Consider the following 23,457-nt stretch of genomic DNA (forward strand, 5'->3'; position numbering starts at 1 on the left):
GTCTATGGGATGGGTTTGGGTTTGAATCTGGTGAAGATGATTGGTGGTGGTGTCATGTGTTATCTTGGGTCCGGTGTTAATCTTCGTGGCTGGGACTCGTCTGTTGACTAGGGCTAGTTTCCAGATGTCCGGTAGGCGGGAGGTATCGTTATGTTTATTCATGTTATGGGGGTGTTTCTCTATTTCGATGGCTTCCATGATTATTCTCTTGTTGAAGTGTTCAGTTTTGGAGATTAATTTGGTTCCTTCAAAGTCAATTTCATGTCCTGTTGTTTTAAGGTGCTGGAAAAGTGAGGAAGTTTTTTCTTCTTTTCTGATTGCGTTCTTGTGTTCTGCAGTGCGTGCATTTATTCTCCTATTAGTTTGTCCAATGTATGTGGCTAGGCAGATTTTGCATGGTATTTCATAGACTCCTTGGTTTTCTAGCTGGATCTTGTCTTTGGGGTTTCTTAAGATGTTGGCTATTTTTTGGTCAGTGCAGAAGGCTGTCTTGCTATTGTGTTTGTGGAGAATTTTGCTGATTTTATCTGTGGGGCCTTTGATGTAAGGGAGGAGGGCGGTGCTGTTGTCCTGTTCTGTGTCTCAGTTATATATATATAACTATATATAGCTTTTTTTTAACTACCTGTTCACCCAAACTGGTAGCTAACTACTGGTTCGCCTGAACTTTTTAAACTGCCAGTTCAACCGAACCAGTAGCTTTTTCACTACCGGTTCGCTTGAACCCGAGCAAACCGGTAGCATTTCACCCCGCCTATGACCATTTTTCACACTTATGACTGTTGCAGCATCCCCATGGTCATGTGATCAAAATTTATATGCTTGGCAACTGTTCATATTTAGGACAATTGCAGTATTCTGGAGTCATGTGATTTCCTTTTGTGATCTTCTGACAAGCAAATTCAATGGGGAATCCAGATTCATTTAACAACCATAACAAATGCAATGATTTACTTAACAACTATGGCAAGAAAAGTTGTAAAATGGGGCAAACTCACTTAATAAATGTTTCACTTAGCAATATAAATTTTGGGCTCAATTGTGGTCGTAACTTGAGGACTACCTGTATAACCTGAATTCATCCAGTGAATTTGAATGAGAGATTAGGACACATAAGGGAAATGTTTTACTTTTATGTGTAGAATTTATTAGTATAAAATAGATACTGCTAGCCACTCTATTAGAGAATTTTAAAATAATATTAGACAAACTCATTGGATGAGAATATGAATAATGGTTGGAATACGTTCAACATACTTCAAATGAATTAACCAAAGAAAAGGAAAAAAAAATACATTCCAGTTGCAAAACCTTTCCAAAAAATTTGACCAGTTTACCCAAAAATACTAATTCTTGCTTGAACCTCCCCTCAAGACATTTTGAAGAATTGCACATATCAGGTATCTATTTCTAGAAGTTAGGAGTGGATTCAACTTCCATTATTATATAATAATTCTTTTGACCTTCTGCCATGTATAAAAAATCTTAACGTTCTTAGATTTAAAGATTCAGTTGCTTAGTTTAACACACTAGGTTCTTAAATGCTATTACATGTAAAACACTCACAAAACAGATTGTAAAAGTACAATAAAAACATAAACTATATTTGAAACATTACTATATTTGCTACATAGCTCATATCCCTTTGAGGTTATCCAGCCAAGAAAACAAAAACATGAGTACTGAAACTATCTTTATTGTAAGGTTACAGTAACAGAGAATCTGAAAACACTTCCCCTCTTCCTCACCTTTAGTTTCCAGAGAACTCGAGAAGGTTCCTTCCTCCACTCTCATTCTCTTCTCTGAACATTGACTAGGCTGCAGTTCTTCTTCCTCCTGTCTCCCAAGGCTATTCTCACAGACCAATTACAGAAGTGCACTGCAATCAACACATGAAAGAACTGACACTAATCTGATTGTCACACTGAATGACAATTCAGTGATGAATTTCATCCCAATTCAGGGATGAAAAAGAAGGCTACAGACGTTGAACATAACTAGGAAAGGCTTGCTACACCAAGTCATGATAAGCTGTGTCTTGCCATGATCTGAGGCAGCATGCCTCTTAATTCCAGATACTGCAGAACATGACCGATGATTGTTACTATGTTCGTATTTTAATTGTGGGCTTCCCTTCAGTAATTGGCTGGCCACTCAGAGAAAAGACTTCTGCCCTAGCTGGGCTTTTTGTCTGATCTAGTATAACTCTTTCTGTGTTCTTTTGAATATCTTAGAAACAGTAGCATGTCACAGAAAAATATTTACTTGCAAATTGCATTTATAATAATCTGTTGTCATAGCTAATCACAAATTTGCATAGAATAATAGTTTGATGTTGCAGTTATCAGTTGGTGAATATGTACATATTTTTAAAAGTATTGAAGATTGCTTGTTGTGTAAGTAGCATTTGTTTTTCTATACAGGTATACTGCAGTGTGATCCAGTGTCAGTTCGAGACCAGAATCAGATATTTAGATTATTCTGTCATGAGTGCCAAAGAATTTTTCATGACCGTCTCATCTGTAATGAAGATAAACAATATTTTTATTCTATGTTAAGCGACATGGCTAGTAAGAATCCTTATTTAATGTATTTGTGTATGTCTGATTAATTTTTTATTCATAAGTATTCTGTACTTACAAATCAGCAAACCAGTTATTTTAATTTGTAGGCAAATATTTTGGAGCTTCAATTGACCCAGACTCATTTGCATCTAAACCTATCTTATTTGGAGATTACATTAAGGTGAGCATACTACCAACATATATAGAAACATAACTTTAAGATTAGCTTTATTTTTTTATTTTAAAAATGTCCTTCTGAATCAGCCTTTCTATGGTCAAAGTTGATTTACCCTTATGAAAGGTATATGAATTTCAGCATCCAGTATTACAATAACTATCTTAATAATCAGACTTTTGCTGCTGGCATTCAATAAAACCATGAAAGTGTTTTTAGATCAATAATAGAGAGGCTTGAACAATAATACAGTATCTTATTTTACAATCAATTTATTTTCCTGATCTGAAAAAACATTCAAATTCTCAAGTATAGTCCAAAGGCAGGCCTTGAAGGGATAGTGGAATATAATCCAGTAAAAACTGAAGAAAATTGTATGTACTGAGATATTGTTTCAAATATAAAAAATAATAGACCCCAAAGAGTGAAAAGGCAAAAGTGAAGTTTAAAACCACTCTCTCTGCCAAATCTCTGTTAGTTTGAAGACATCTGTTATTTTTTTACATGAAAAATCTACATAATTATTAAGTATTAGAATGGAATGATGCCTAAGCTTAATAACATTCACAGAATTCCTTCCCCCCACAAATGATGGTGTCTCTTTTATTGAGATGGAATATTCTTCGATTTGAAGTGTCTGTTAGATTTTCTGAAAGTGTCATATTTAGGAATAAATTCTGAGCCGCTTTCAGAACTGACAGATCAAATCAGTGCAGAAAGTAAACAGCTGATCAGCAGATGGCCATGGCACAAACATATGGAGTGAACATGTTGATGGTTTTCTTGCTCCTTCGCTTTGGAATAGTTCCTAGAGTAATCTCTGAGGCACTGAGTCTCATTTCACTAAATCTATTAATTAAATATTTACCTATATAACTGATGTGATTCATTAAATTGAATTTACTTTTAGTTTTATGAAGGAAATGCCCTCAATATGCACAGATATTAATTATAATAAGGATACAAAATTGTTTTAAGTGGTAGTCCTCATTTTGTCATTTCTTTTTGAAGAACAATGCTTAGGACCCTGAGAAGATTTGTGGACCTCCTGGACTTCAAATCAAAACATAGATCTGGTGTCGGCAAAAAACATGCACTAGGGTTTTTTTTATATATTTTCCCAAAAGGCTAAATTCTAGACTTCAAAGAATTTGTTAGATGTACAGCCAAGGAAAGGGAGACTTCCCTGCTCCAGGCATCTTCTGGAAGCTTATTTATATACAGTATATCAAATAGAGAGTCTCACTGCAAATTTGTAAGATTCATTTATAACAGTTGACAGCATCAGTAGGTCATGGACTTAGACTATAATTTCTGCTTGGATGACAAGGGGATTAAAAAAGCATACTTTCATGATAAGAATGTCAGTTTTTTTCCACCAGGAAACTATATATTTTCTTGGAAGTTATCTTCATAAACAAATAAGAATATGAAGTTATATTTGTAAAAAGAAAGCCTAGAGAGTGACAGATATGTATACTGCAAATATACGTTTTCCACCTCTGAGCTTATCAAGCTGAAAAGGAAAAACAAGAAAACAAACAGAGGTTAAAGTTAACCCCTTTGGAAATGGTTTAGATAGATCATTTAGATTTAGATAGTTGAAAATGTAAACATCTAAAAATGATGTATTCCTATCTGTTCATTGCTGAGCAATGGATCAGTAATCACCTTGTTGAGTCCTCTTTTCTTCCATATCAATCAGCCAGGGAGTATCTTATGACATATTCCAAATTGCCTTGAAGGATGGTATAGTTGAAAACTAGGATATGCATTCATTCATTAATAAATAAAATGCTATGAAGTTTAAGAACAGAAAAAAGGAGATGGTTCATTGAACTAACTCTTAACTTGCTATAGCGTTTCCCATGAATCCATGACAGGGAGTCAAAAACAAGAAGAGGATTCCAGTGCACCTACTTTCACAAGGAACCATTTTACCTCTAACATTTTAAGTTAATTAATAGATCCAGGAGGTGTGACAAGCTACTTTTCTCTCTGCATGCTTAATTTTGTGTAATCTCTGTCAACCTTGTTTCACTCCTGTCATCTCATCACTACATTTCTTTGATTAGTGTCTGTTCTCAATTTTCATTAAATTATCATTTCGTTATATTCATCTGATTTTTCTCAATGGTGCCATGTAGATTGGAATAGAGAAAGCTGAACGAATTTATGAAGAGTTACCTGACATGGAAAAGATTATTGGAGTTTTACAAGACTATCTTGATGATTACAATATAACAAGCTCTAAAGAGGTCAAGCTGGTATTTTTCCAAGATGCAGTAGAGCATGTTTCAAGGTAAATAATTATCATTGATTTAATATTAATATTATATATACATTATTGAATATCAAGTATATATGAAATATATGACATACCTTTGTCACATATAGGTAGTCTTCAGGTTACAACTGCAATTGTGACCAGGCTTGTCATTTCCAAATAATGAGATAGTTTAGTTTAGTTTTATTAAATTTGTATACCACCCTACTCCAGAAGGACTCAGGGCGGTGAACAGGCACAAGATAAAATACAGAAATACAAAAGTTAAAACAATTTAAAACCAAATTAAATATTGGCCCACGACAATTAAAATCCCAATAAATTTAAAACCAATTAAAATTTCAATTTAAAATTTTAAAAAGGGGAGAAAAATTAGGCCAGGCCGGCTTGCTGGAATAAGAGGGTCTTAAGAGCACAGCGGAAGGTGCGCAGATCTGGGATCCTCCGTATCTCCAGGGGGAGCTCATTCCAGATAGTTGGTGCCCCCACAGAGAAGGCCCTCCCCCTGGGGGCCGCCAGTCGACACTGCTTGGCTGACGGCACCCAGAGGAGACCCTCTCTATGAGAGCGTACCGGCTGGTGGGAGGCTATTTGTGGTAGTAGGCGGTCCCGTAAATAACCAGGTCCTAAGCCATGGAGCGCTTTAAAGGTGGTAACCAAAACCTTGAAGCGCACACGGAAGACCACCGGGAGCCAGTGCAGCTTGCGCAGGAGAGGTGTTACATGGGAGCGCCATGTTGCTCCCGTAACCACCCATGCGGCCGCACTCTGCGCCAGTTGGAGCCTCCGCATGCTCCTCAAGGGGAGCCCCATGTAGAGAGCATTACAATAGTCCAGGCGGGAAGTGACGAGGGCATGAGTGACTGTGTGTAGGGAGTCCTGATTCAGAAAGGGACGCAACTGGCGGATCAGGTGAACCTGATGAAAAATCCTCCCGGTCATGGCCATCAGGTGCTCTTCTAAAGACAGCCGTGAATCCAGGAGGACACCCAAGTTGCGAGCCCTCTCCGTGGGGCCAGAGATTTGCCCCCAATAGTCAGTGATGGCGTCAACTGACTATATCGGGACGTCGGAAACCACAGCCACTCGGTCTTGGATGGGTTGAGCCTGAGCCTGTTCCTCCCCATCCAGATCCGCACGGCCTCCAGACACCGGGACATCACTTCAAGGGCATCGTTGGGGTGGTCTGGGGTGGAGATGTACAACTGAGTATCATCAGCATACTGATGGAACTTCACCCCGAAACCACGGATGATCTCGCCCATCGGCTTTACATAAATGTTGAACAGAAGGGGCGAGAGGACCGACCCTTGTGGCACCCCACATATGAGGGGCCTCGGGGATGACCTCTGCCCCCCTGCCAACACAGACTGCAACCGGTCAGAAAGAAAGGAGGAGAACCACCGTAGAACAGTGCCCCCCACTCCTAACTCTTCCAGCCGGTGCAGCATGATACCATGGTCGATGGTATCAAAAGCCGCTGAGAGATCTAATAGGACCAGGACAGAGGAGCAGCCCCTGTCCCGAGCCCTCCAGAGATCATCAACCAATGCAACCAATGCTGTTTCCGTGCTGTACCCAGGCCTGAAGCTCGACTGGAACGGATCCAGATACGTCGTTTCATCCAGGTACTGGGGGAGCTGTCGCGCAACCACACTCTCAACAACCTTCGCCACAAAACGAAGATTGGAGACCGGACGATAATTAGCCAACACTGCTGGGTCCAGGGAAGGCTTCTTGAGGAGAGGCCTCACCACCGCCTCTTTCAAGGCGGCGGGGAAGTCACCCTCAATAGTGAAAACTTAATAATTCAAGTCCTTAGCAAGGAACAAAGAATTATTAAGGTATCATCTGAGAATATAGGCAGTTCCAAGCTGTTTATATTTTTGTAAAATTAAAGTGTTCAGGTCTGATAAATTCAACATTCCTAAATATCAAAGATATCCTTTTTTTATCCCCCTACCCTTCACATACAGACAGTGGACGTATCTAATACTCCTGCTCTCTCTTTTCCCTACAAAAACTTTTCTACATCTTTCTCTAAGAGAATGACCAGGCTTAATCGCCCAGCTGGTTTTTATGCCTAAGGGAAGCCTAGAACTCAGAGTTCCTGAGTTCCAGAACAATTCCTTTGTCAAAGTGAACTAAAACTAGATCATATACATAGACAATACATACCAGAGATATAGCGCTCCTTCTGCCTTTATTTCTTGACTTTTAAATTATTCTATCTTGGTTTTTACTTGGCTCCTACTTTACTGATATTTTTATGGTTTTTAATTTTTTACCTGTGAACTGCTCAGAGTGACTCTGTGAGTGAGATGGGCAATATCTAAATTTTATTAAATATAATTTATATGTCTATATATCTAATCTATCTCATTCTCTCTATCTCTGTCTTTATATAATCTATAGCTATAGCTAGCTAGCTAGCTATAAACAAACCAACCATTAGGTCAGTTTCCAAGCAAGCAAAGACAAGTTCACTCCAATATGTGAACCTAATTTTATGTGTCCTTCTCCATATTCTAGGTAATGTGACATTTGAATAAAGTAAGATTATCACCACACCCTGTTGAAATCTAAAAATATTCTACAGAGATTGCAGAAAGACTCATAATATTTGGTTGGAGAGCACTGAAGAATAGCAAAAGAATAGGAAAAAGATGCATGTGTCAAAAATGTAGAAAGCACTATTTAAGTCATATCAAAAGTAAATATGGTACAAATAGTTAAAATATAAAACCAAAATAAGTCTGTAAGAAACAGAACTAGAAAAGACATGGTATGCAAATAGGGCAAAGAACAAAAAAAGGAAAATGCTAGTGAGTAACCTATGCCATTGAAGCCATCAATAGGCCTTGTACCAAAGTAAAACAAACCACAAATTCATAAATCAGAACAAGTTTGGTGGTGATTATGTTATATTTCATAAACTTAATTCTGCCTGGTCAGAAGGGGTAACCAAATCTAACACGTGAAACTGTATTGAGATATTTTGCCATCAAATTTTAGTTATGTGGGTAAGGGTGATTCCTGAGCCACAATAAGAGGGTGCTTGAACCAAGCTGTGTATTGCAGTCATGTCCTGGGAGAGTATTAAAAGAAAATTCCTCTGCTTCAATTCCTGTACATACAGTATGTCACGGATGAATATGGCAGAATGGTGTCTTTACTTTAAGTTTTATCAAAGTCAAATGTCATTTCAATTTTCATCCTAGAATTGCTCGGATGATTCGTCAGGAAAGAGGAAATTCCCTCCTGGTTGGTGTTGGAGGCACAGGGAAGCAGTCTCTGACTAGACTTGCCTCTCACATTTGTGGCTATAAATGCTTTCAAATAGAACTAAGTCGTGGCTATAATTATGACTCTTTCCATGAAGACCTTCGGAAGCTATACAAAATGGCAGGGGTAGAAGACAAAGACATGGTTTTCCTTTTCACAGACACCCAGGTATGATATAATAATATTGCAATTCATTTTGCAGATAAAGCACTATTAATATAATGAAATGCGATGTGATTTATGTAATGTTACTTTTGTTTGTGCAGCTAAAGCACTTCAGAAAGAGAATTTTAAATGCCATTCAATGTTTAAAGTTCAGATAAGACACTGAAAATAGATGCACTCTGCTAGCACAGGATGAAGATAAAATTTGGCTTCATTCATGTTTCTGCAAGATGTGGGCTGTTGTTTCTTTGTTTGTTTCTTTGTTTGTTTTTGGTAATGCAGGTAGACCTTGACTTACAACAGTTCACTTAGTGACCATCCGAAATTGCAACAGCACTGAAAAAAGTGACTTATGACCATTTTTCACACTTATGATGGTTGCAGCATCCCCATGCTGCAACCACATTTGAGATGTTAGATTTTTAATTGTCTATGGGTTTTAGTTGGGATTTTAAATTTAGGCCAAAGTTATGTAATTCTTTTAACAAATTTTAAATTTTGTATTGGGATGTTTTTATTTTGACTGTGCACCGCCCTGAGTCCAGTAGGAGAAGGGCGGTATACAAATTTAATAAAATAAATAAAATAAAAATAAATGATCAGGTGATTTACAGGTGCTTCACAACTGACTCACCTTTATGACGGTTGCAATGTCCCGGGGTCATGTGATCCCCTTTTGCGACATTCAGACAAGCAAAGTCAATGGGGAAACCAGATTCACTTGACAACTGTGTTACTAATTTAACAACTGCAGTGATTCATTTAATAAATGTGGCAGGAAAAGTCGTAAAATGGGACAAAACTCAACAAATTTCTCACTTAGGAACATAAATTTTGGGCTTAATTGGGTTGTAAGTAATTGGATCATAAGTAAGGACTACCTCTATCTGCCTTGTGATTTTATCCCAGATACCGGTATAAACTGTGGCAGGCAATGAAGTTTGCTAGCTTTTGGTGAAAGGTAATTCAAGGCATAGCAAAGAATTCTCACTCTTCATTCTAGGAATTGTAATGGAAAGTGATAGAGGGACCTAGCTAGTAATGTACAATTGCAAATTAGGAAGATGTACTCATTTATGGCATGAATAAGAATGCTTAGCTACTTGAGAACTTGCAACTGTCTGCATGTGAGTCACTGCTGGATTATGACACTCCCCATAAAAGTAAAAAGTGTCCATAAATTACAGAAAGAGAAAAAATAACACTATAAGAATCCATTGACATGCCTAAACCAGTATAAAAATACAAGAATAAAAATGAGGGCAAACCCCCCCCCAAACAAACAAAAAGAAATACACTTGAAATGAAGCTCATGAAATGTTATATCAGGACATTGTTTTCAACAACAAAAGTGACAACAATTTCCATGGCAACATTAATAAGTGATTGAAGTGTGGAATAACATGGAGTAATTGTGGCTAAAGCAGTGATGTAAACAGTGTTTGATACAATAATTTGAGCATTTATAAAACAAACTACTGTATTTTTCGGAGTATAAGACGCACCCGAGTATAAGACGCACCTACCTTTTTTGGTTGTTGTTGTTTTTAAAGTTTTTTTTTTATTTTTTAGACAAACACAAATATAAACATACAATGTATTTTCTTTGAACAGAGTATTTGGCTGGTTCACAAATTTAAACAGTATTTAGTCATTTCAATTAAATTTACAATTTCTATATTTCCTTTTTGCCATATTTATTCCTCGTCTATTTTTTTAAAAAAACCAATATTACCCTTCATCCTCATCTCTAATCTTAATCAAATTCAATTTTCCCTTCTATTCTATATTATACCCCTTCCCATTGTCATCTATTTTTATATCCATCCTCACATTGGTTAATTATGTAATATTACAATTGTTTAATACAAATTCAATATTTTAATATAATTCAATAAGTTATATAACTATCTTTTTTTGTATATTAATCAATATGAACATGAATATTCCAATTATTTCCATGCAATCCAATTTCTTACAAATCAATTAATTATATTTACCAATAATAATAAACCAAATAATTTTCCCCTCTTATGTTACTCATTTTCACATCTTAAACTCTCCCAATAACCCACAGAGTTTTCCCATATAATCCTCCAAACAATATATAATTAAAAATATTTCAATCATTACAATTTACCTAATTAAATTTAAAAATGTTCTAGCTGTTATCCAAGCTACTACTTAATCCTTTTTACTTTCATCACCATATACCATTAAAGGTATTTCAATTGTTAGTTTATACTTATTCATATTTCTAAAAAAAATAAAAAAATAAAAACTTATCATTGTCTAGATTTCAAAAATACAAAGACAAATATTCCAATTCTTATTAATTTCATTTTTACAATCATGATTTCCCATTTATTTCTTACTACTATTCGTATTTCCATTCTAAATATCTATAACACTTTTCTCTTTCATTTCTTTTTCTTTTTCTCCCTTCCCATTTTTATTTTTGCTTATTTTTTTCACCTTTTTTTCTTTTGTGTTTAAAATCTTGAACTCTCCTCTTTTGCCCTAAATTTCCCATTGTTTGCAACCTACCTTTTTTGGTGAGGAAAAAGAAGAAAAAGAAATCTCCCTGTCTCTGCCTAATTTTGCCTCTACTCGAGCAATTTAGGTCTTTGCAGCAAGCAACAGAGCCCTGTGCAAAACAGCTGAGAGCAAATCAGCTGAGAGTCAGGAGGCCGATCTAATCAACTTGTGCTAATTAGTCTATGCTGAAGCTGAAACGAGCTGTTTTTTCTTGCTGTTTGCTTGCAAGGAGGTACCTAAATTTTCACCCCTTTTTAGGGAGGAAAAAGATGCATTTTATACTCCGGAAAATATGGTAGATATATTGAAAGGGCATGTTTAAAATAGATATTTGTGCCAGTATTAATTGATGAATAGAGGATAGAAATGAACAAATGTTACCATGTTACATGAATAAGATTCTGTGGGTTTACATAATTCTCATACCTTAAAAAATTGAACCAATGAGGAAAAATTATAGAAGAAGTTTGGATGGTAATACTGGGAACACGTGAAAGATGAAAAGGGGAAGGCCAGGAGAGACCCCAGTCTTGCCTTATTTCTGGCATGAAATGCTTCCAGGACTCCTTGGGTTGCATCTCAGCCAAAACCCAGAATCACAAAAATAGTTGAGAGGTTTTTTGGATGAATTATGAGCAGTCTCAAATAATTTAGCACAGGGTTTCTCAATCTTGGCAGCTTGAAGATGTGTGGACTTCAATTCGCAGAATTCTGGGAGTTGAAATCCACACATCTTCAAGCTGCCAAGATTGAGAAACACTGATTTAGCAGAAGGTCTGGAATGTGAAGTTATGTTTGGCTTTGAAGGAAAATATATTGATTTGCTCTTAAGGAGCAGATTAGCATCCCTCCAGTCCATAAGAAAACTCTAAAACCACCCAATTCACTGTTCTCATATTTAGTTTATCCAGTATCCGTTTTTTAAAAAAAACAGTCCTGTAATGTTGTCTGACCACTCAGGCTTAACCTCACTAGGGACTGGGAACTCAAGAGATAAACACTCCCTCTGTCTGCCTCCAAGCTTTAGTTTCATTATCTTAATATTCAATTTACAATGATACCTCTTATACCATACCTGAGCCAAGACTTAACCACCAACACCCACACATACAATTTTTATTTTTGAAAACTTATTTCGGCTCTGTGAGTTTTCATAATAGCCATTCTCTGCAGCTGCTGTTAGTTTCCCCCATGACTCCCTGCACTCGCCTTGGAATAGCCTCCCCTCTCATAATCAACTCCACCACATATTTCCAAATAATGGTGTGCCTCCAGTAATTTTTGACGGTTTACACATTTGCTACCTGAAAGCAGCAGGAAGGTCAATTTTCACTCAGCTTGAGAAACAATACAATAAAAGGCTGATAAAGATGTAATGTTAATCAAAGGTAGGGAATTGTTTGCAAAAGGCTCACTCAAGTCCTTGTCTCTATGGCTGCTAGCTCCCCCCCCCCCCCGAACAACACAAACACATATTTGCTTTACTACATTTATAATTTTATCAGGCTGGTGTTAAATACATTTTCACCTTTTCCATACAATAGTCTCTCTGTTATTCTGTTCTGGCTTTTTTTAATTTATAAAATTGTTTGAAATTAAGAAGTTTGATAAATAAATAAACAAACAAACAAATAAATAAATAAGTCTATTACCACTCCTGGTTTTTTATACACACACACACACACACACACACACACACACACACATATTGTATATAAACCAATAATAAGCATTATTTTTCAAGATATATCATGACATTAAGGAAGCTCTCTTCATTCCTAAAAACAATTCCATTTCCCCCCCAATTGTTTCATTATAGAATCCAAATAATACATTGTAGAATAGAAATAAAAATTAAGTACAGTGGTATAGAATGAAGAAGAATGTAGTAGAAGAGTTTGACTACATTAAAAACTGGAACCTGTTAACATTGAGATTATTTCAGTAGATCAAACTTTTCAAAAGTTTTAAGTTTTCAAGATTGGTTACTCGATCAGATACAATATTAGTTGAACTGCATTCAGGAATGCTTAGGCTGCTATTCCAATAGACCCACTTCACATAAATCACATTTTATAGGAGAATTGGAACTGCCATGAAATAGCCCAGTTACTGTGAGATGGTTGGTATTATTTATCAAGCATTTTTCTTTTTTTAAAAAAGCATTGATTAACACTATTAACAACATTTTAAGTTTGATGCATATCTACCTCATTTAATAGCAAGGAAATCTCTCCAGTGGTATGTAAAATTTAATTAAGCTCAGCAGGCTTTTCCTGAAAATTTTTATCAAACTTTGGAGGATTAGGATTCTGAACTTGATACAGTTCCTTATATCTTTCTACTCTTTGAAGCATAAAAGTCCTTTTAAAATGTAGTTTTCATCAGGATCAGATAAATATCAATAGGAGGCACTATACTAAATTTGTATAAAGTGTTAATAGTGTTGGTAGGATGATCAGCAAATTCATACATTTTATCATTTTTGGTGATAATGCCCAATTAGTTTTTTATTACAAAGTTTTTGAAGAAAATCACCCCACAATCTTTCATAATGAATCCTGCTTTTAATTATCTACATTTCCTAAAGCATAGAAATTGATGCAGCAAAAGTGATAGATTCAATTCCTGTCGTTAGCTGCCAAATTTACTATTGCAATATGTTAGAAAACTAAAACACAACTTTAATTAGAGCAACGGTACTTAAAAATATCTCTCTGGCTGAAAATTAACACAACAATAAAGAGCTTTGAAAACCGCCACAATAAATTATGATTCTCTAACTTTTACTGCTATTTATTAGCTATATATTGACAGTGGTTTTTCTAATTATGTAATCTGTATCAATGTTGCTCTGGTTACCAATATTGAATTTGGGATGTTTAAAATCTCTTTCTTCTTTGAATATCACATGCATCAAATCTTCATTATGGTGATAGATCATCATGAATATAATCACCAATTGTTTTAGTTCATCATTGTTATTTTTGTTTAGTTTTTGCCTTTTCTTTTACTCTGTGAAAGAAAAAAAATGGAACTTGCATTAAATACTTCAATTGTGTGAAATAAATATGTGTTTGTTTATTAAATTTATATGATCCTTATCTCCCCAATAAGGCAATTCTGTACGACTTATATAGATCATACATAATTTATCATTGTTAATCAGGCATGTTTTAATCTCTTTATCTCTTAACACCCAACAATAACAATGAAATTGGTATTCATGAAATTAGTTTCATTGGTCAGGGTCATGACCAGTTACCCTAACCAATGGTTAGCATTTGTTCCATTTTCTCAAAAGATTAAATTCTGGCCTAGATGGATTTATTTCATAGAGTTTGAAATCTGAACTAAATCAGTATCCTTTCTTAACTGGAGCAAAAGAGCTGATCATTAGGACATACTGTATGCTATATGCAATCAGACTGCCAAAGGCACATCATCTGAAAATGTTAATTATGTATCATGAAATGGAAACAGCTTAGCTATCAGGGAACAAATTGAATAACGAAGCCACCCTATAGCAATTGATTAAACATTATAGAATGATTATAGAATGATAGAATTGTAAAGAGCCATTAAATCAACCCTTTGCTCAGTGCAAAAACACATCCTAGACAGATTTATTTTATTTATTTATTTATTTATTTTATCATATTTGTATACCGCCCTACTCCCGAAGGACTCAGGGCGGTGAACAGCCAAAATAAAATACAAAGACATACAAAAGTTAAAAAACTATTAAAAACAGATTAAATAATTTAGGCTCAAAAAACAAATTAAAACATCCAATTTATCTAAAAAACATTTAAAACCCAATTTAAAAGCCAATTTAAAAGGGAGAGTTAGGCCAGACCAGCCTGTTGGAATAGATGGCCATAGAGCAGGGGTGTCAAACTCACGTTATCACGGTGGCATCACATGATGTATTGAGACTTTTGTCCCCTTTGCTAAATCGGACATGGGCATGATCAGTGTGTGACGCATCCAGCTCATGGGCCAGGAGTTTGACAGCCCTGCTGTATAATCTCTGTCTGAACACCAGTGAAGGAGAACTCATCACTTCTTGAACTAATTTGTTCCACAGTCAAACTGCTCTTTCTTTCCTTCTTTCTTTCTTTCTTTCTTTCTTTCTTTCTTTCTTTCTTTCTTTCTTTCTTTCTTTCTTTCTTTCTTTCTTTCTTTTTTTTGACATTCATTTGGAATCTTCCTTCTTGTAACTTAAATCCATATTGTGCACCCTGGAATGATAGAAACAAACAAATGTGACAGTCTTTCAGGTGTCTGAAGAAGGTTATTATGTTCTTCTTCTGTCATCTCCTCTCAAAGCTAAATGTGGTGAATTCCTTCTGTCAGGTTCAAGGATCATCAATAACATTCCCTTATGCTGCAAAATATTCTGTGGTTTAGCCTCACAGCAAGACAACTTATTTCCCGTGAGAAACTTACTCTGGGATCTGATGGACTGGTCTGGTAACTGGTTTCGGCATGGGGGTTACTCAAAGCCCTTACTAAAGAATGTTTAGTGTAGGAAATATATTTTCAGGGATATATTTGAATCAGATTAATTTATTAACTGAAGCACAAATTGGTTTATTGCCAGCTTTGAAGGAAATAGAGGAGGCCTAAAAAAACCTGTGCAGCTACAATTGCTTTTAAGAGATATGTGCAAATTAGAATATGTATGTAAATGGACACCGCAGTCAGGTATTCCATGAGATATAGCCAGCACAAAATATTTGATTAGATCACATACCTAGTTAGGTCAATGCAGCTGTTGGGGTGCAACTATAAGGTAATGGGGCAGGACTACAAAGACAATGGGTTTTTGAGAGAACTAAAGGCAGGATTCTGTGATTGTAGTCCGTTCCCCCAAGGGAGTTAATTTCTTTTGCTTTGCCAGAGTTCTGTGGTCTCCCAGCTTATCAGCATTTCTTGGCCTTTTTTGTGTTTGATACTTAGCTGACTATTTTAGTTTCCCTGGGAACGTATATTAAAGTAGCAATTTTTAGCTTAACTCCCCCAAATCTCCATCAGCAAACAATTTGTTTGAGAATTTTTACTTCATCAGAGATAATTTAACAAAAAGGTATGAAAAATATTCCAAACAAGTAAAATATTGAGATAACGCACAGAATCACTAAAACTTGGATACCACGTACTAGTAGATAAATCCTAAAACAGAGTTACTTTGAGGTAAAGTGGGTGGCCTATTAATTTAATAAACAAACAAACAAACAATAAAAATACAATTTAAACTTAATCCAGCAAAAATTCATAAAAATCTTACTCAGATGAACATAGGCATGGAATTCTAAGAAAAAACATCTGTTGCTTTTCTGCATGTGCCTTTCTTTCTGCATCCCACTCTCTTTTCCCTTATTTTCTAGTAATGTTTGTTTTTCTGAATTTGAGTGACATATAGCATTAGGAAGATACAATATAGAATATATTCTGTGGGATATTATGGTACACTCTTCTACTTTTTACTGTACTGATTTAATGAAGCAGAATAAAATTTGGCAATATTATGATTATCCAGAGAATCTTGGTTCTGTTGAAAATATAAACTTCTCTTAAGTATTTTGGATTTAGCGAATTTGTGGTAGAAAGGAAATCAGTAAAATTGAACTATCCAGATTTTTAAAATGTTGCTTAAAACTTCCTTATTTTTCTAAGGACTTGACATTAATAAGAAAAAATTAGATGAGGTTAATTTTTCAGTCATTATTTAGGTTCAGAAGTAAGCCCTATTCAAGATAAATCAAAACAGTACAAATTATCAGTCTTGGATAAACAATCCAACAGTTCAAATAACATGCTGAAAAAAAGGAGACATCTGTTCCTCTGCTGAAAATCTCAGATTTTAGCAGCAATGATAGGTTTTATGCTCATTAATACTGCAGTTTTTTTAACAACATATTTTGGATTTAAACATCATGTGGGGAAATGCTTAATGATTGGCTTTTTATACATGACTTAGGAAAGACAAATTAACAGTAAAGCTGAGAGGAAAACATATTTTAGAAATAACAGCATCTGTTTCTAGTAACGGGTACTTGTTCTCTTTTCCCTTATTTTGTACTAATGTTTGGTTTCTGACTTCTTTTTTTTAACAATATAACTTTTTAAATACCTGATATTTATAAAACCTTTAGATAGTTGTAGAAGAATTCCTAGAAGATATAAACAATATTTTGAATTCTGGAGAGGTACCTAATCTGTTTGAAAAGGATGAACTGGAGTTTGTCATGGCAGCTACTCGACCCAAGGCAAAAGAAGTAGGAATAGCAGAGGGCAACAGAGATGAGGTAAGATATTATAAATACTGCTTTACATGTATAATTTAAATCCATGTTTATTATAGATATTTAAATGTATCAGCAATTTATAGGAATTAGAGAAGTATATAAGTAGTCCTTGACTTACAACCATTCATTTAGTGTCCATTTGAAAATTTTAATGGCACTGACTTATGACCATTTTTCATTCTTACAACCATTGCAGCATCCCCATGGTCACATGATCAAAATTCAGGCCCTTGGCAAGTGACATGTTTATGTGACAGTTGCACTATATCGGAGTCATGTGATCACCATTTGTAACCTTTCCAGCTGGCTTCTGACAAACAATGGGAATTCACTTAATGACCACATGATTCAATTAACAACTGCAGTGATACACTTAACAACTGTGACAAAAAGGTCATAAAATGAGGTAAAACTTACTTAACAACTGCCTTGCTTAGCAATGGAAATTTTGGGCTCAGGTGTGACTGTAAATCCAGGACTACCTGTATTTAGGCTTAGACTATCGCTTCTTGTAGTATATCATTCTCAGTAATACAATGTCTAAAAAGTGGATGATGGCAATGATACTAATAATTATGTTTACTTTCCATCTCCGAATTATAACTTGTCTTTTCTCAGGTATTTCAGTACTTCATTAGTCGAGTCCGACAGAAGCTACACATTGTCCTGTGTATGAGTCCTGTTGGAGATGCTTTCCGAGCACGGTGCCGAATGTTTCCCTCCCTTGTGAATTGCTGCACTATTGACTGGTTTGTGCAGGTAAATAATTCATCGAAGAATGTTGATAAGATGTTAAATAATTCATGATTCTGTTTCAAGGATTGCTACTTTCCCATCAAGTTTACTTTTTTCTATATCCTGCACCATTACATTTAACCTATAATTTAAGTACAAGTTAATATAATTTTGGGTAATGGTCAAATATTGGCCCTTAGTCTTTCTCACCATTCATGGCTTTTGAGAAAATTCTTTTATATTTTATAGGGAAAGTAGAAATATCTCTGCTAAATATAGTAGTAACTAAAAGGAAAATATACTTCAATTGTCAATTTTCATTAACGTTTTCATGGGTTACAAGTGGAATACATTAGTATTTCTTACCAATTCCATAAATCATAAATTAAAGCAGCTGCCTTATGTTCATGCCATATGAAAGTAGGATATTATATTAATTAATTATTTTAATAATGTCCTCCACTTCCTTTTAGTCTTTCAGTGACAATTCTGCTGAAATAATTAAAAAAGAAATGGTTTGTGTATTGCATATATACTTCAAGAAAGATTATTTAGCTAGCCATTTTCTCTTATTTTTCTCCCCAGTGGCCAAAAGAAGCACTTCTTTCTGTATCAAGAACTTTTTTTATGCATGTTGATCTCGGAACTGATCGAATGAAAGAGAAACTTTCTGTAATGTGTGTAGACATCCACATGAGTGTTACAGAGATGGCAGAGCAGTATTATGCAGAGCTCCGGCGACGATACTATACAACACCAACTTCCTATTTAGAGTTAATCAATCTTTATTTGTCCATGCTTGCTGAAAAAAGGAAGCAACTGGTTTCAGTAGGTTGATCTTTATTAAAATAATAATGGAATTAAGTATAAGAAGTGTGTTTTATATTCTACCCCACTATTGACATACAAACAAACACTTCTTTCTATTGTTCTTTGTAGTGAAAATATTGCTATTCAGTAGTAGGAGTGTAGGTATAATTTCTATCAAATTGGCTTAAATATAACCCCCATTCAATTTATATCTAAATTCAGCATGATTGTATAAGAAATTCAGATGTCAACATTTCTGTCTCTGAATAAAGCTATCTGCATTAAGGAAAAACAGATCTAGTAGAATAAAACATTCTTTGAATAAAAAACATTGCAACAAAATATCAATTTTAGTGTGAAAACTAGGTTAACTTTGACAGAAATATTTACTTTCTTTGTTATAAAAGATAATGTTTTTCAGTAAAATAAATGCTAAAGCTATCTAGACAAGTAATTTCTTTGACATGCTGATTTGGCTAATTAAAATGATGGTAATAAATAAAATATTCATATCATTAGTATGGTCATTTTAATTTAAGTTTGATTATCCATAGAATTACTGAAAACAGCCACCAGCATCAGATTTTTAAGATAGTATCTTTTCAAAGTACTGAAATAAATATCAGTATTTATTTGCTTGCTTTTCAGGCTCGGGATCGGGTAAAAAATGGTTTATCCAAACTGTTGGAGACAAATGTACTTGTTGACAAAATGAAATTAGATCTTTCTGCTTTAGAACCAGTTCTCAAGGAGAAATCAGTGGATGTTGAGGCCTTGATGGAAAAATTAGCAGTCGATCAAGAAAATGCTGATCAGGTATAAAATGTTATTAAAGATTATGTATATGTACATATATATGTATATATAGATATAATATATGTCAATGTAATTCCACTGTGTGTCTTCCTCTATCTGAATATATCAGATAGCATTTTTCTATTCAGCAGTTCCTAGCTAAAATAACATATATAAAAACATTTAAGAGTCTATGCATTATAAGTTATAAGTATGTTGTAAGAATTTGGATGCCAAATGATTTTGTAATCCTAATAAATAGGAATGCACAAGCATCTTTGAGATCACCTTTGAGAAACAGAATCGGCCCATCTGCCATTTTGGGCGCTGCCACAATTTTTGCAAGCCAATAATTGCCACTACTTCCAAAATGGTGCCCTCTTCCAGAATAGTACCATGTGGCCTCTGTATAGGAAGATTGGCTAGCTCTCTTTCTCAAAGATGATCTTCAGTAAGTGGAGTGAGATGTGTCTAGGATGAGTGAAGCTCCAAGGGTATGGAAATTAGTGGGGTGGGAAATTGTGAAAAGGGTGCCTTGGGGTGGAGGACACCCAGGTAAAACACATGTGAATACCAAATGTTCCACTTAATGACATTGAGAGTCACTTAACCATAATGAGGAAAGCAGGAATTGTGGCCATTAAGCAAGGCAATCACATGGGCACCTCACTTCATGACTTCCACAACTTATGATCATAATATTGTGCTCAGTTGTGACCATAAGCCAAAGACTACATGAAATGCAGTCTGGATTGCTTTGGGTAGGAAAAGCATTATCAATGCACAATTTTTAACTTTCTTCTTTAAGAAAGTGATACCTTACCCCATCTTAAAAGATCATATCATAATAGCAATAGCACATAGTCTACACACAGAAGAAATACACATAGTCACAGAGAGATAGTTTCTGAGGAACTGCTATTGCCCCCTTAGTACTATCAATTATAAGGGTGCAGGACAGGGTAAGGATCTCCTCCTCCCCCTGTTTTAATAGCAATAGCAATAGCATTTAGACTTATATACCCTTTTACAGTGCTTTACAGCCCTCTCTAAGCAGTTTACATAGTCAACTTATTGCCCCCAACAATCTGGGTCCTCATTTTATCAACCTTTGAAGGATGGAAGACTGAGTCAACTTTGAGCTGGTCAGAATTGAACTGCTGGCAGTCAGCAGAGTTAGCCTGCAATGCTGCATTCTCACCACTGCACCACCATGGCTCTAGTAGAAGAATTTTACTACAATAGAAACAATAAACTTACCAGAATTTTTCTCAATGGAGGTTTTTGATCCACCAGAATTCTGTTGCCTGAAAAGAAATTTCTCTGGTTATACGATTCCACCCTCTGCTTTAAAACTCTGGAGCACTAGGGAATCCTTTGAGGCAATGGGGAAGATAGTATTGGAGGCCTGTCTACACTCCCCTGCATACACTGTTCTTCCTACTAGAAGAATTTTGCTTAAGGATATTTCATCTAATCCTCTAAATTATGAATTCCCATATAACCAATGACCGCTACCTGTTCTATTTCATTTTCTTAGGAAACATGCATGTAATCCTCAACTTAAAAGCATTCATTTCACAATGGTTTGGAGCTACAACAGTGCTTTAAAAAGTGATTTACGACCTGTTCTCAAAGTGACGACCATTGCATCACCCCCGATAGTCACATGAGTTTGCGCACTTGGCAATTGGTTTGCATTTGCAACCATAGTCACAGGATGGTGATTTGCAACCTTTCCAGCCGGCTTCCAACAAGCAGAGGCAATGGGGGAAGTTGGATTTGCTTAACGACCATGTGATTCATTGAACAACAATGTTAAAAATAGTTGTGAAATTGGATGGGGGTCAAATGATGACTCGTTTAACAACCACATTGTTAGCGACCAAAATCCTGTTCCTCATTGTGGTCTTAAATTGAGGATTACCTGTATTTAAAATATTTTTTTTCTTAAAATATGTATTTCTTTTTCATTTTATTTATTGATTAAATTGTTATGCTGCCCATCTCCCCTACAAGGTGACTCTTTTTTCTTCCAGGTTCGGCGTGTTGTTCAGGAAGATGAAGCTGTTGCAAAAGTAAAAGCGGAGGAAACTCAGGCAATAGCTGATGATGCCCAGCGAGATTTGGATGAAGCCCTTCCAGCTTTAGAAGCTGCCAACAAAGCCTTAGATTCTTTAGATAAGGCAGATATTTCTGAAATCAGAGTTTTCACTAAACCTCCTGATCTTGTCATGACAGTGATGGAAGCTATTTGTATTCTTTTAAATGCAAAGTAAGATTGCTATACTGTATATTTAATCTTTTGCATTGACTTGTAGCTTTACCCTTCACCTAGAGTGATGTTGTTTCTGAAAGCAATTTTCTTCAGTGTTAATTTTGTGTTAATTTTTCCATCTTTTGTGCAATATATGTGATGCCCCTCGGATACAAATTTCCCTACAGCTTTTGAATAGCTAACGTCATGAAGATGAAACCATAGACATGGTGACCTCACACTATACCTTGGTAATATAGATAGGTCTTTCCTCCCCCCACCTGATATTAGGGCTTCAGATTCAAAAGGAAAAACATGCATCGGAGCGCACCTGGCACTTCTCAGCAACTTTTAAAACTACTCAGTCTCTTCCCAAGGTCACATAATTGTCTTCTGCAGCTGGTGTGCAATCTTGAGAAAAGAAATGTTGGCTTGAATGAGTAGCTGACAGCATATACCAATGGAATCTGGTAATGTGTGACCCTTTAAGTGTGGTTATTGGAAAGCAAATAAGAGGCATAGTAGTAGACTTTTCTAAAACATAGGTTCATCTAATGATTAAGACACTCTGCTAGGAACCAGGAAACCATGAGTTCATTCCACCTTAGTCATTAAAAGCTGGTTGGTTGACTTTGGGCCAGTCAGTCACTCAACCCACCACCTCATAAGGTTGTGTTTGAGGGAAAATGGGAGGAGGAAGAAGTAGTATTAGGTATGTTCACTGCCTTAGATTATTTATACAGATAATAAAGGTGGGATAAAAAATAAATAAATACAATAAGAGTTCTGACTTTTCAAGGCTTTAGTCCATCTCATTGTAAAATTCTAGATAGTAGAATTTCATCTACCATCACCAAACTCCACTTCTTCCTTAATGCTTACAGTAGACTTCAGCACCCTTTTCCTCCCGATGTTTACTCTTATTTTTTCCTTCCAGGTTTTTTTGCCGTTGCACTCTTCCAACTGCTCTTTTTATACATTTTCCCCCCAGACAAGCTGTCAACTATTGTGGCACAGCCTTGAAATATAGCTGTTCAGTTGGCTATTGGCATGAGTATTTCATTGACTTTTAGACTTTCCAAAAGACCAATGCCCACACCGTTCTCTAAACTATTTTCCCCAATGGCCAAAATCTCCTGTGCTCTGATTCATCTTATAGGGAATATAAGGATGGCTGTACATCTCATAGCTAGTCCATTTTGTCCTTAGTATAGTCTATCTCATGACTGACATTTGTAATCAACTATTACATATTTATTAGAAGATGTGATTTTTCAGTTAGGGAAAAAAATCCACATTTGTAATCCAAATTCTATTTTATACATGCCAAGCCAGACAAAGCTGACACATAGAGTAAATTTGCAAGTTGGCTCTTCCCTTTTAAGCATTGTATGTCCCATATGCTTAAAAATATGAATAACTCCCTAAATAGATGCACCTCTTTGATGTTTTATGATGATTACTCATTTGACGTAATCCAATGATTACTCATTTGGTTATGTCTGATTTATTCCAACCATGTCATGTGTGCA

General features: G+C 35.5%; 1 protein-coding gene across 1 annotated transcript in view; it reads left to right on the top strand.

Moving 5' to 3' along the window:
* Positions 1-23,457, top strand: part of DNAH6 (dynein axonemal heavy chain 6) — a 184,085-nt gene that overhangs the window by 80,149 nt on the left and 80,479 nt on the right. Inside the window, exons 42-50 of the mRNA XM_070935458.1 lie at positions 2,424-2,570; positions 2,672-2,745; positions 4,887-5,041; positions 8,248-8,479; positions 17,176-17,328; positions 17,947-18,087; positions 18,649-18,891; positions 19,522-19,689; positions 21,708-21,943. Of these exons, the coding sequence (XP_070791559.1) occupies positions 2,424-2,570; positions 2,672-2,745; positions 4,887-5,041; positions 8,248-8,479; positions 17,176-17,328; positions 17,947-18,087; positions 18,649-18,891; positions 19,522-19,689; positions 21,708-21,943 (1,549 nt within the window). The remainder of the gene's footprint in view (positions 1-2,423; positions 2,571-2,671; positions 2,746-4,886; positions 5,042-8,247; positions 8,480-17,175; positions 17,329-17,946; positions 18,088-18,648; positions 18,892-19,521; positions 19,690-21,707; positions 21,944-23,457) is intronic.

The sequence above is a fragment of the Pituophis catenifer genome, unplaced genomic scaffold, assembly GCF_029215685.1.
Source record: "Pituophis catenifer annectens isolate HBS135680 unplaced genomic scaffold, rPitCat1.0.hap2 SCAF_2, whole genome shotgun sequence".
Taxonomy (NCBI): domain Eukaryota; kingdom Metazoa; phylum Chordata; class Lepidosauria; order Squamata; family Colubridae; genus Pituophis; species Pituophis catenifer.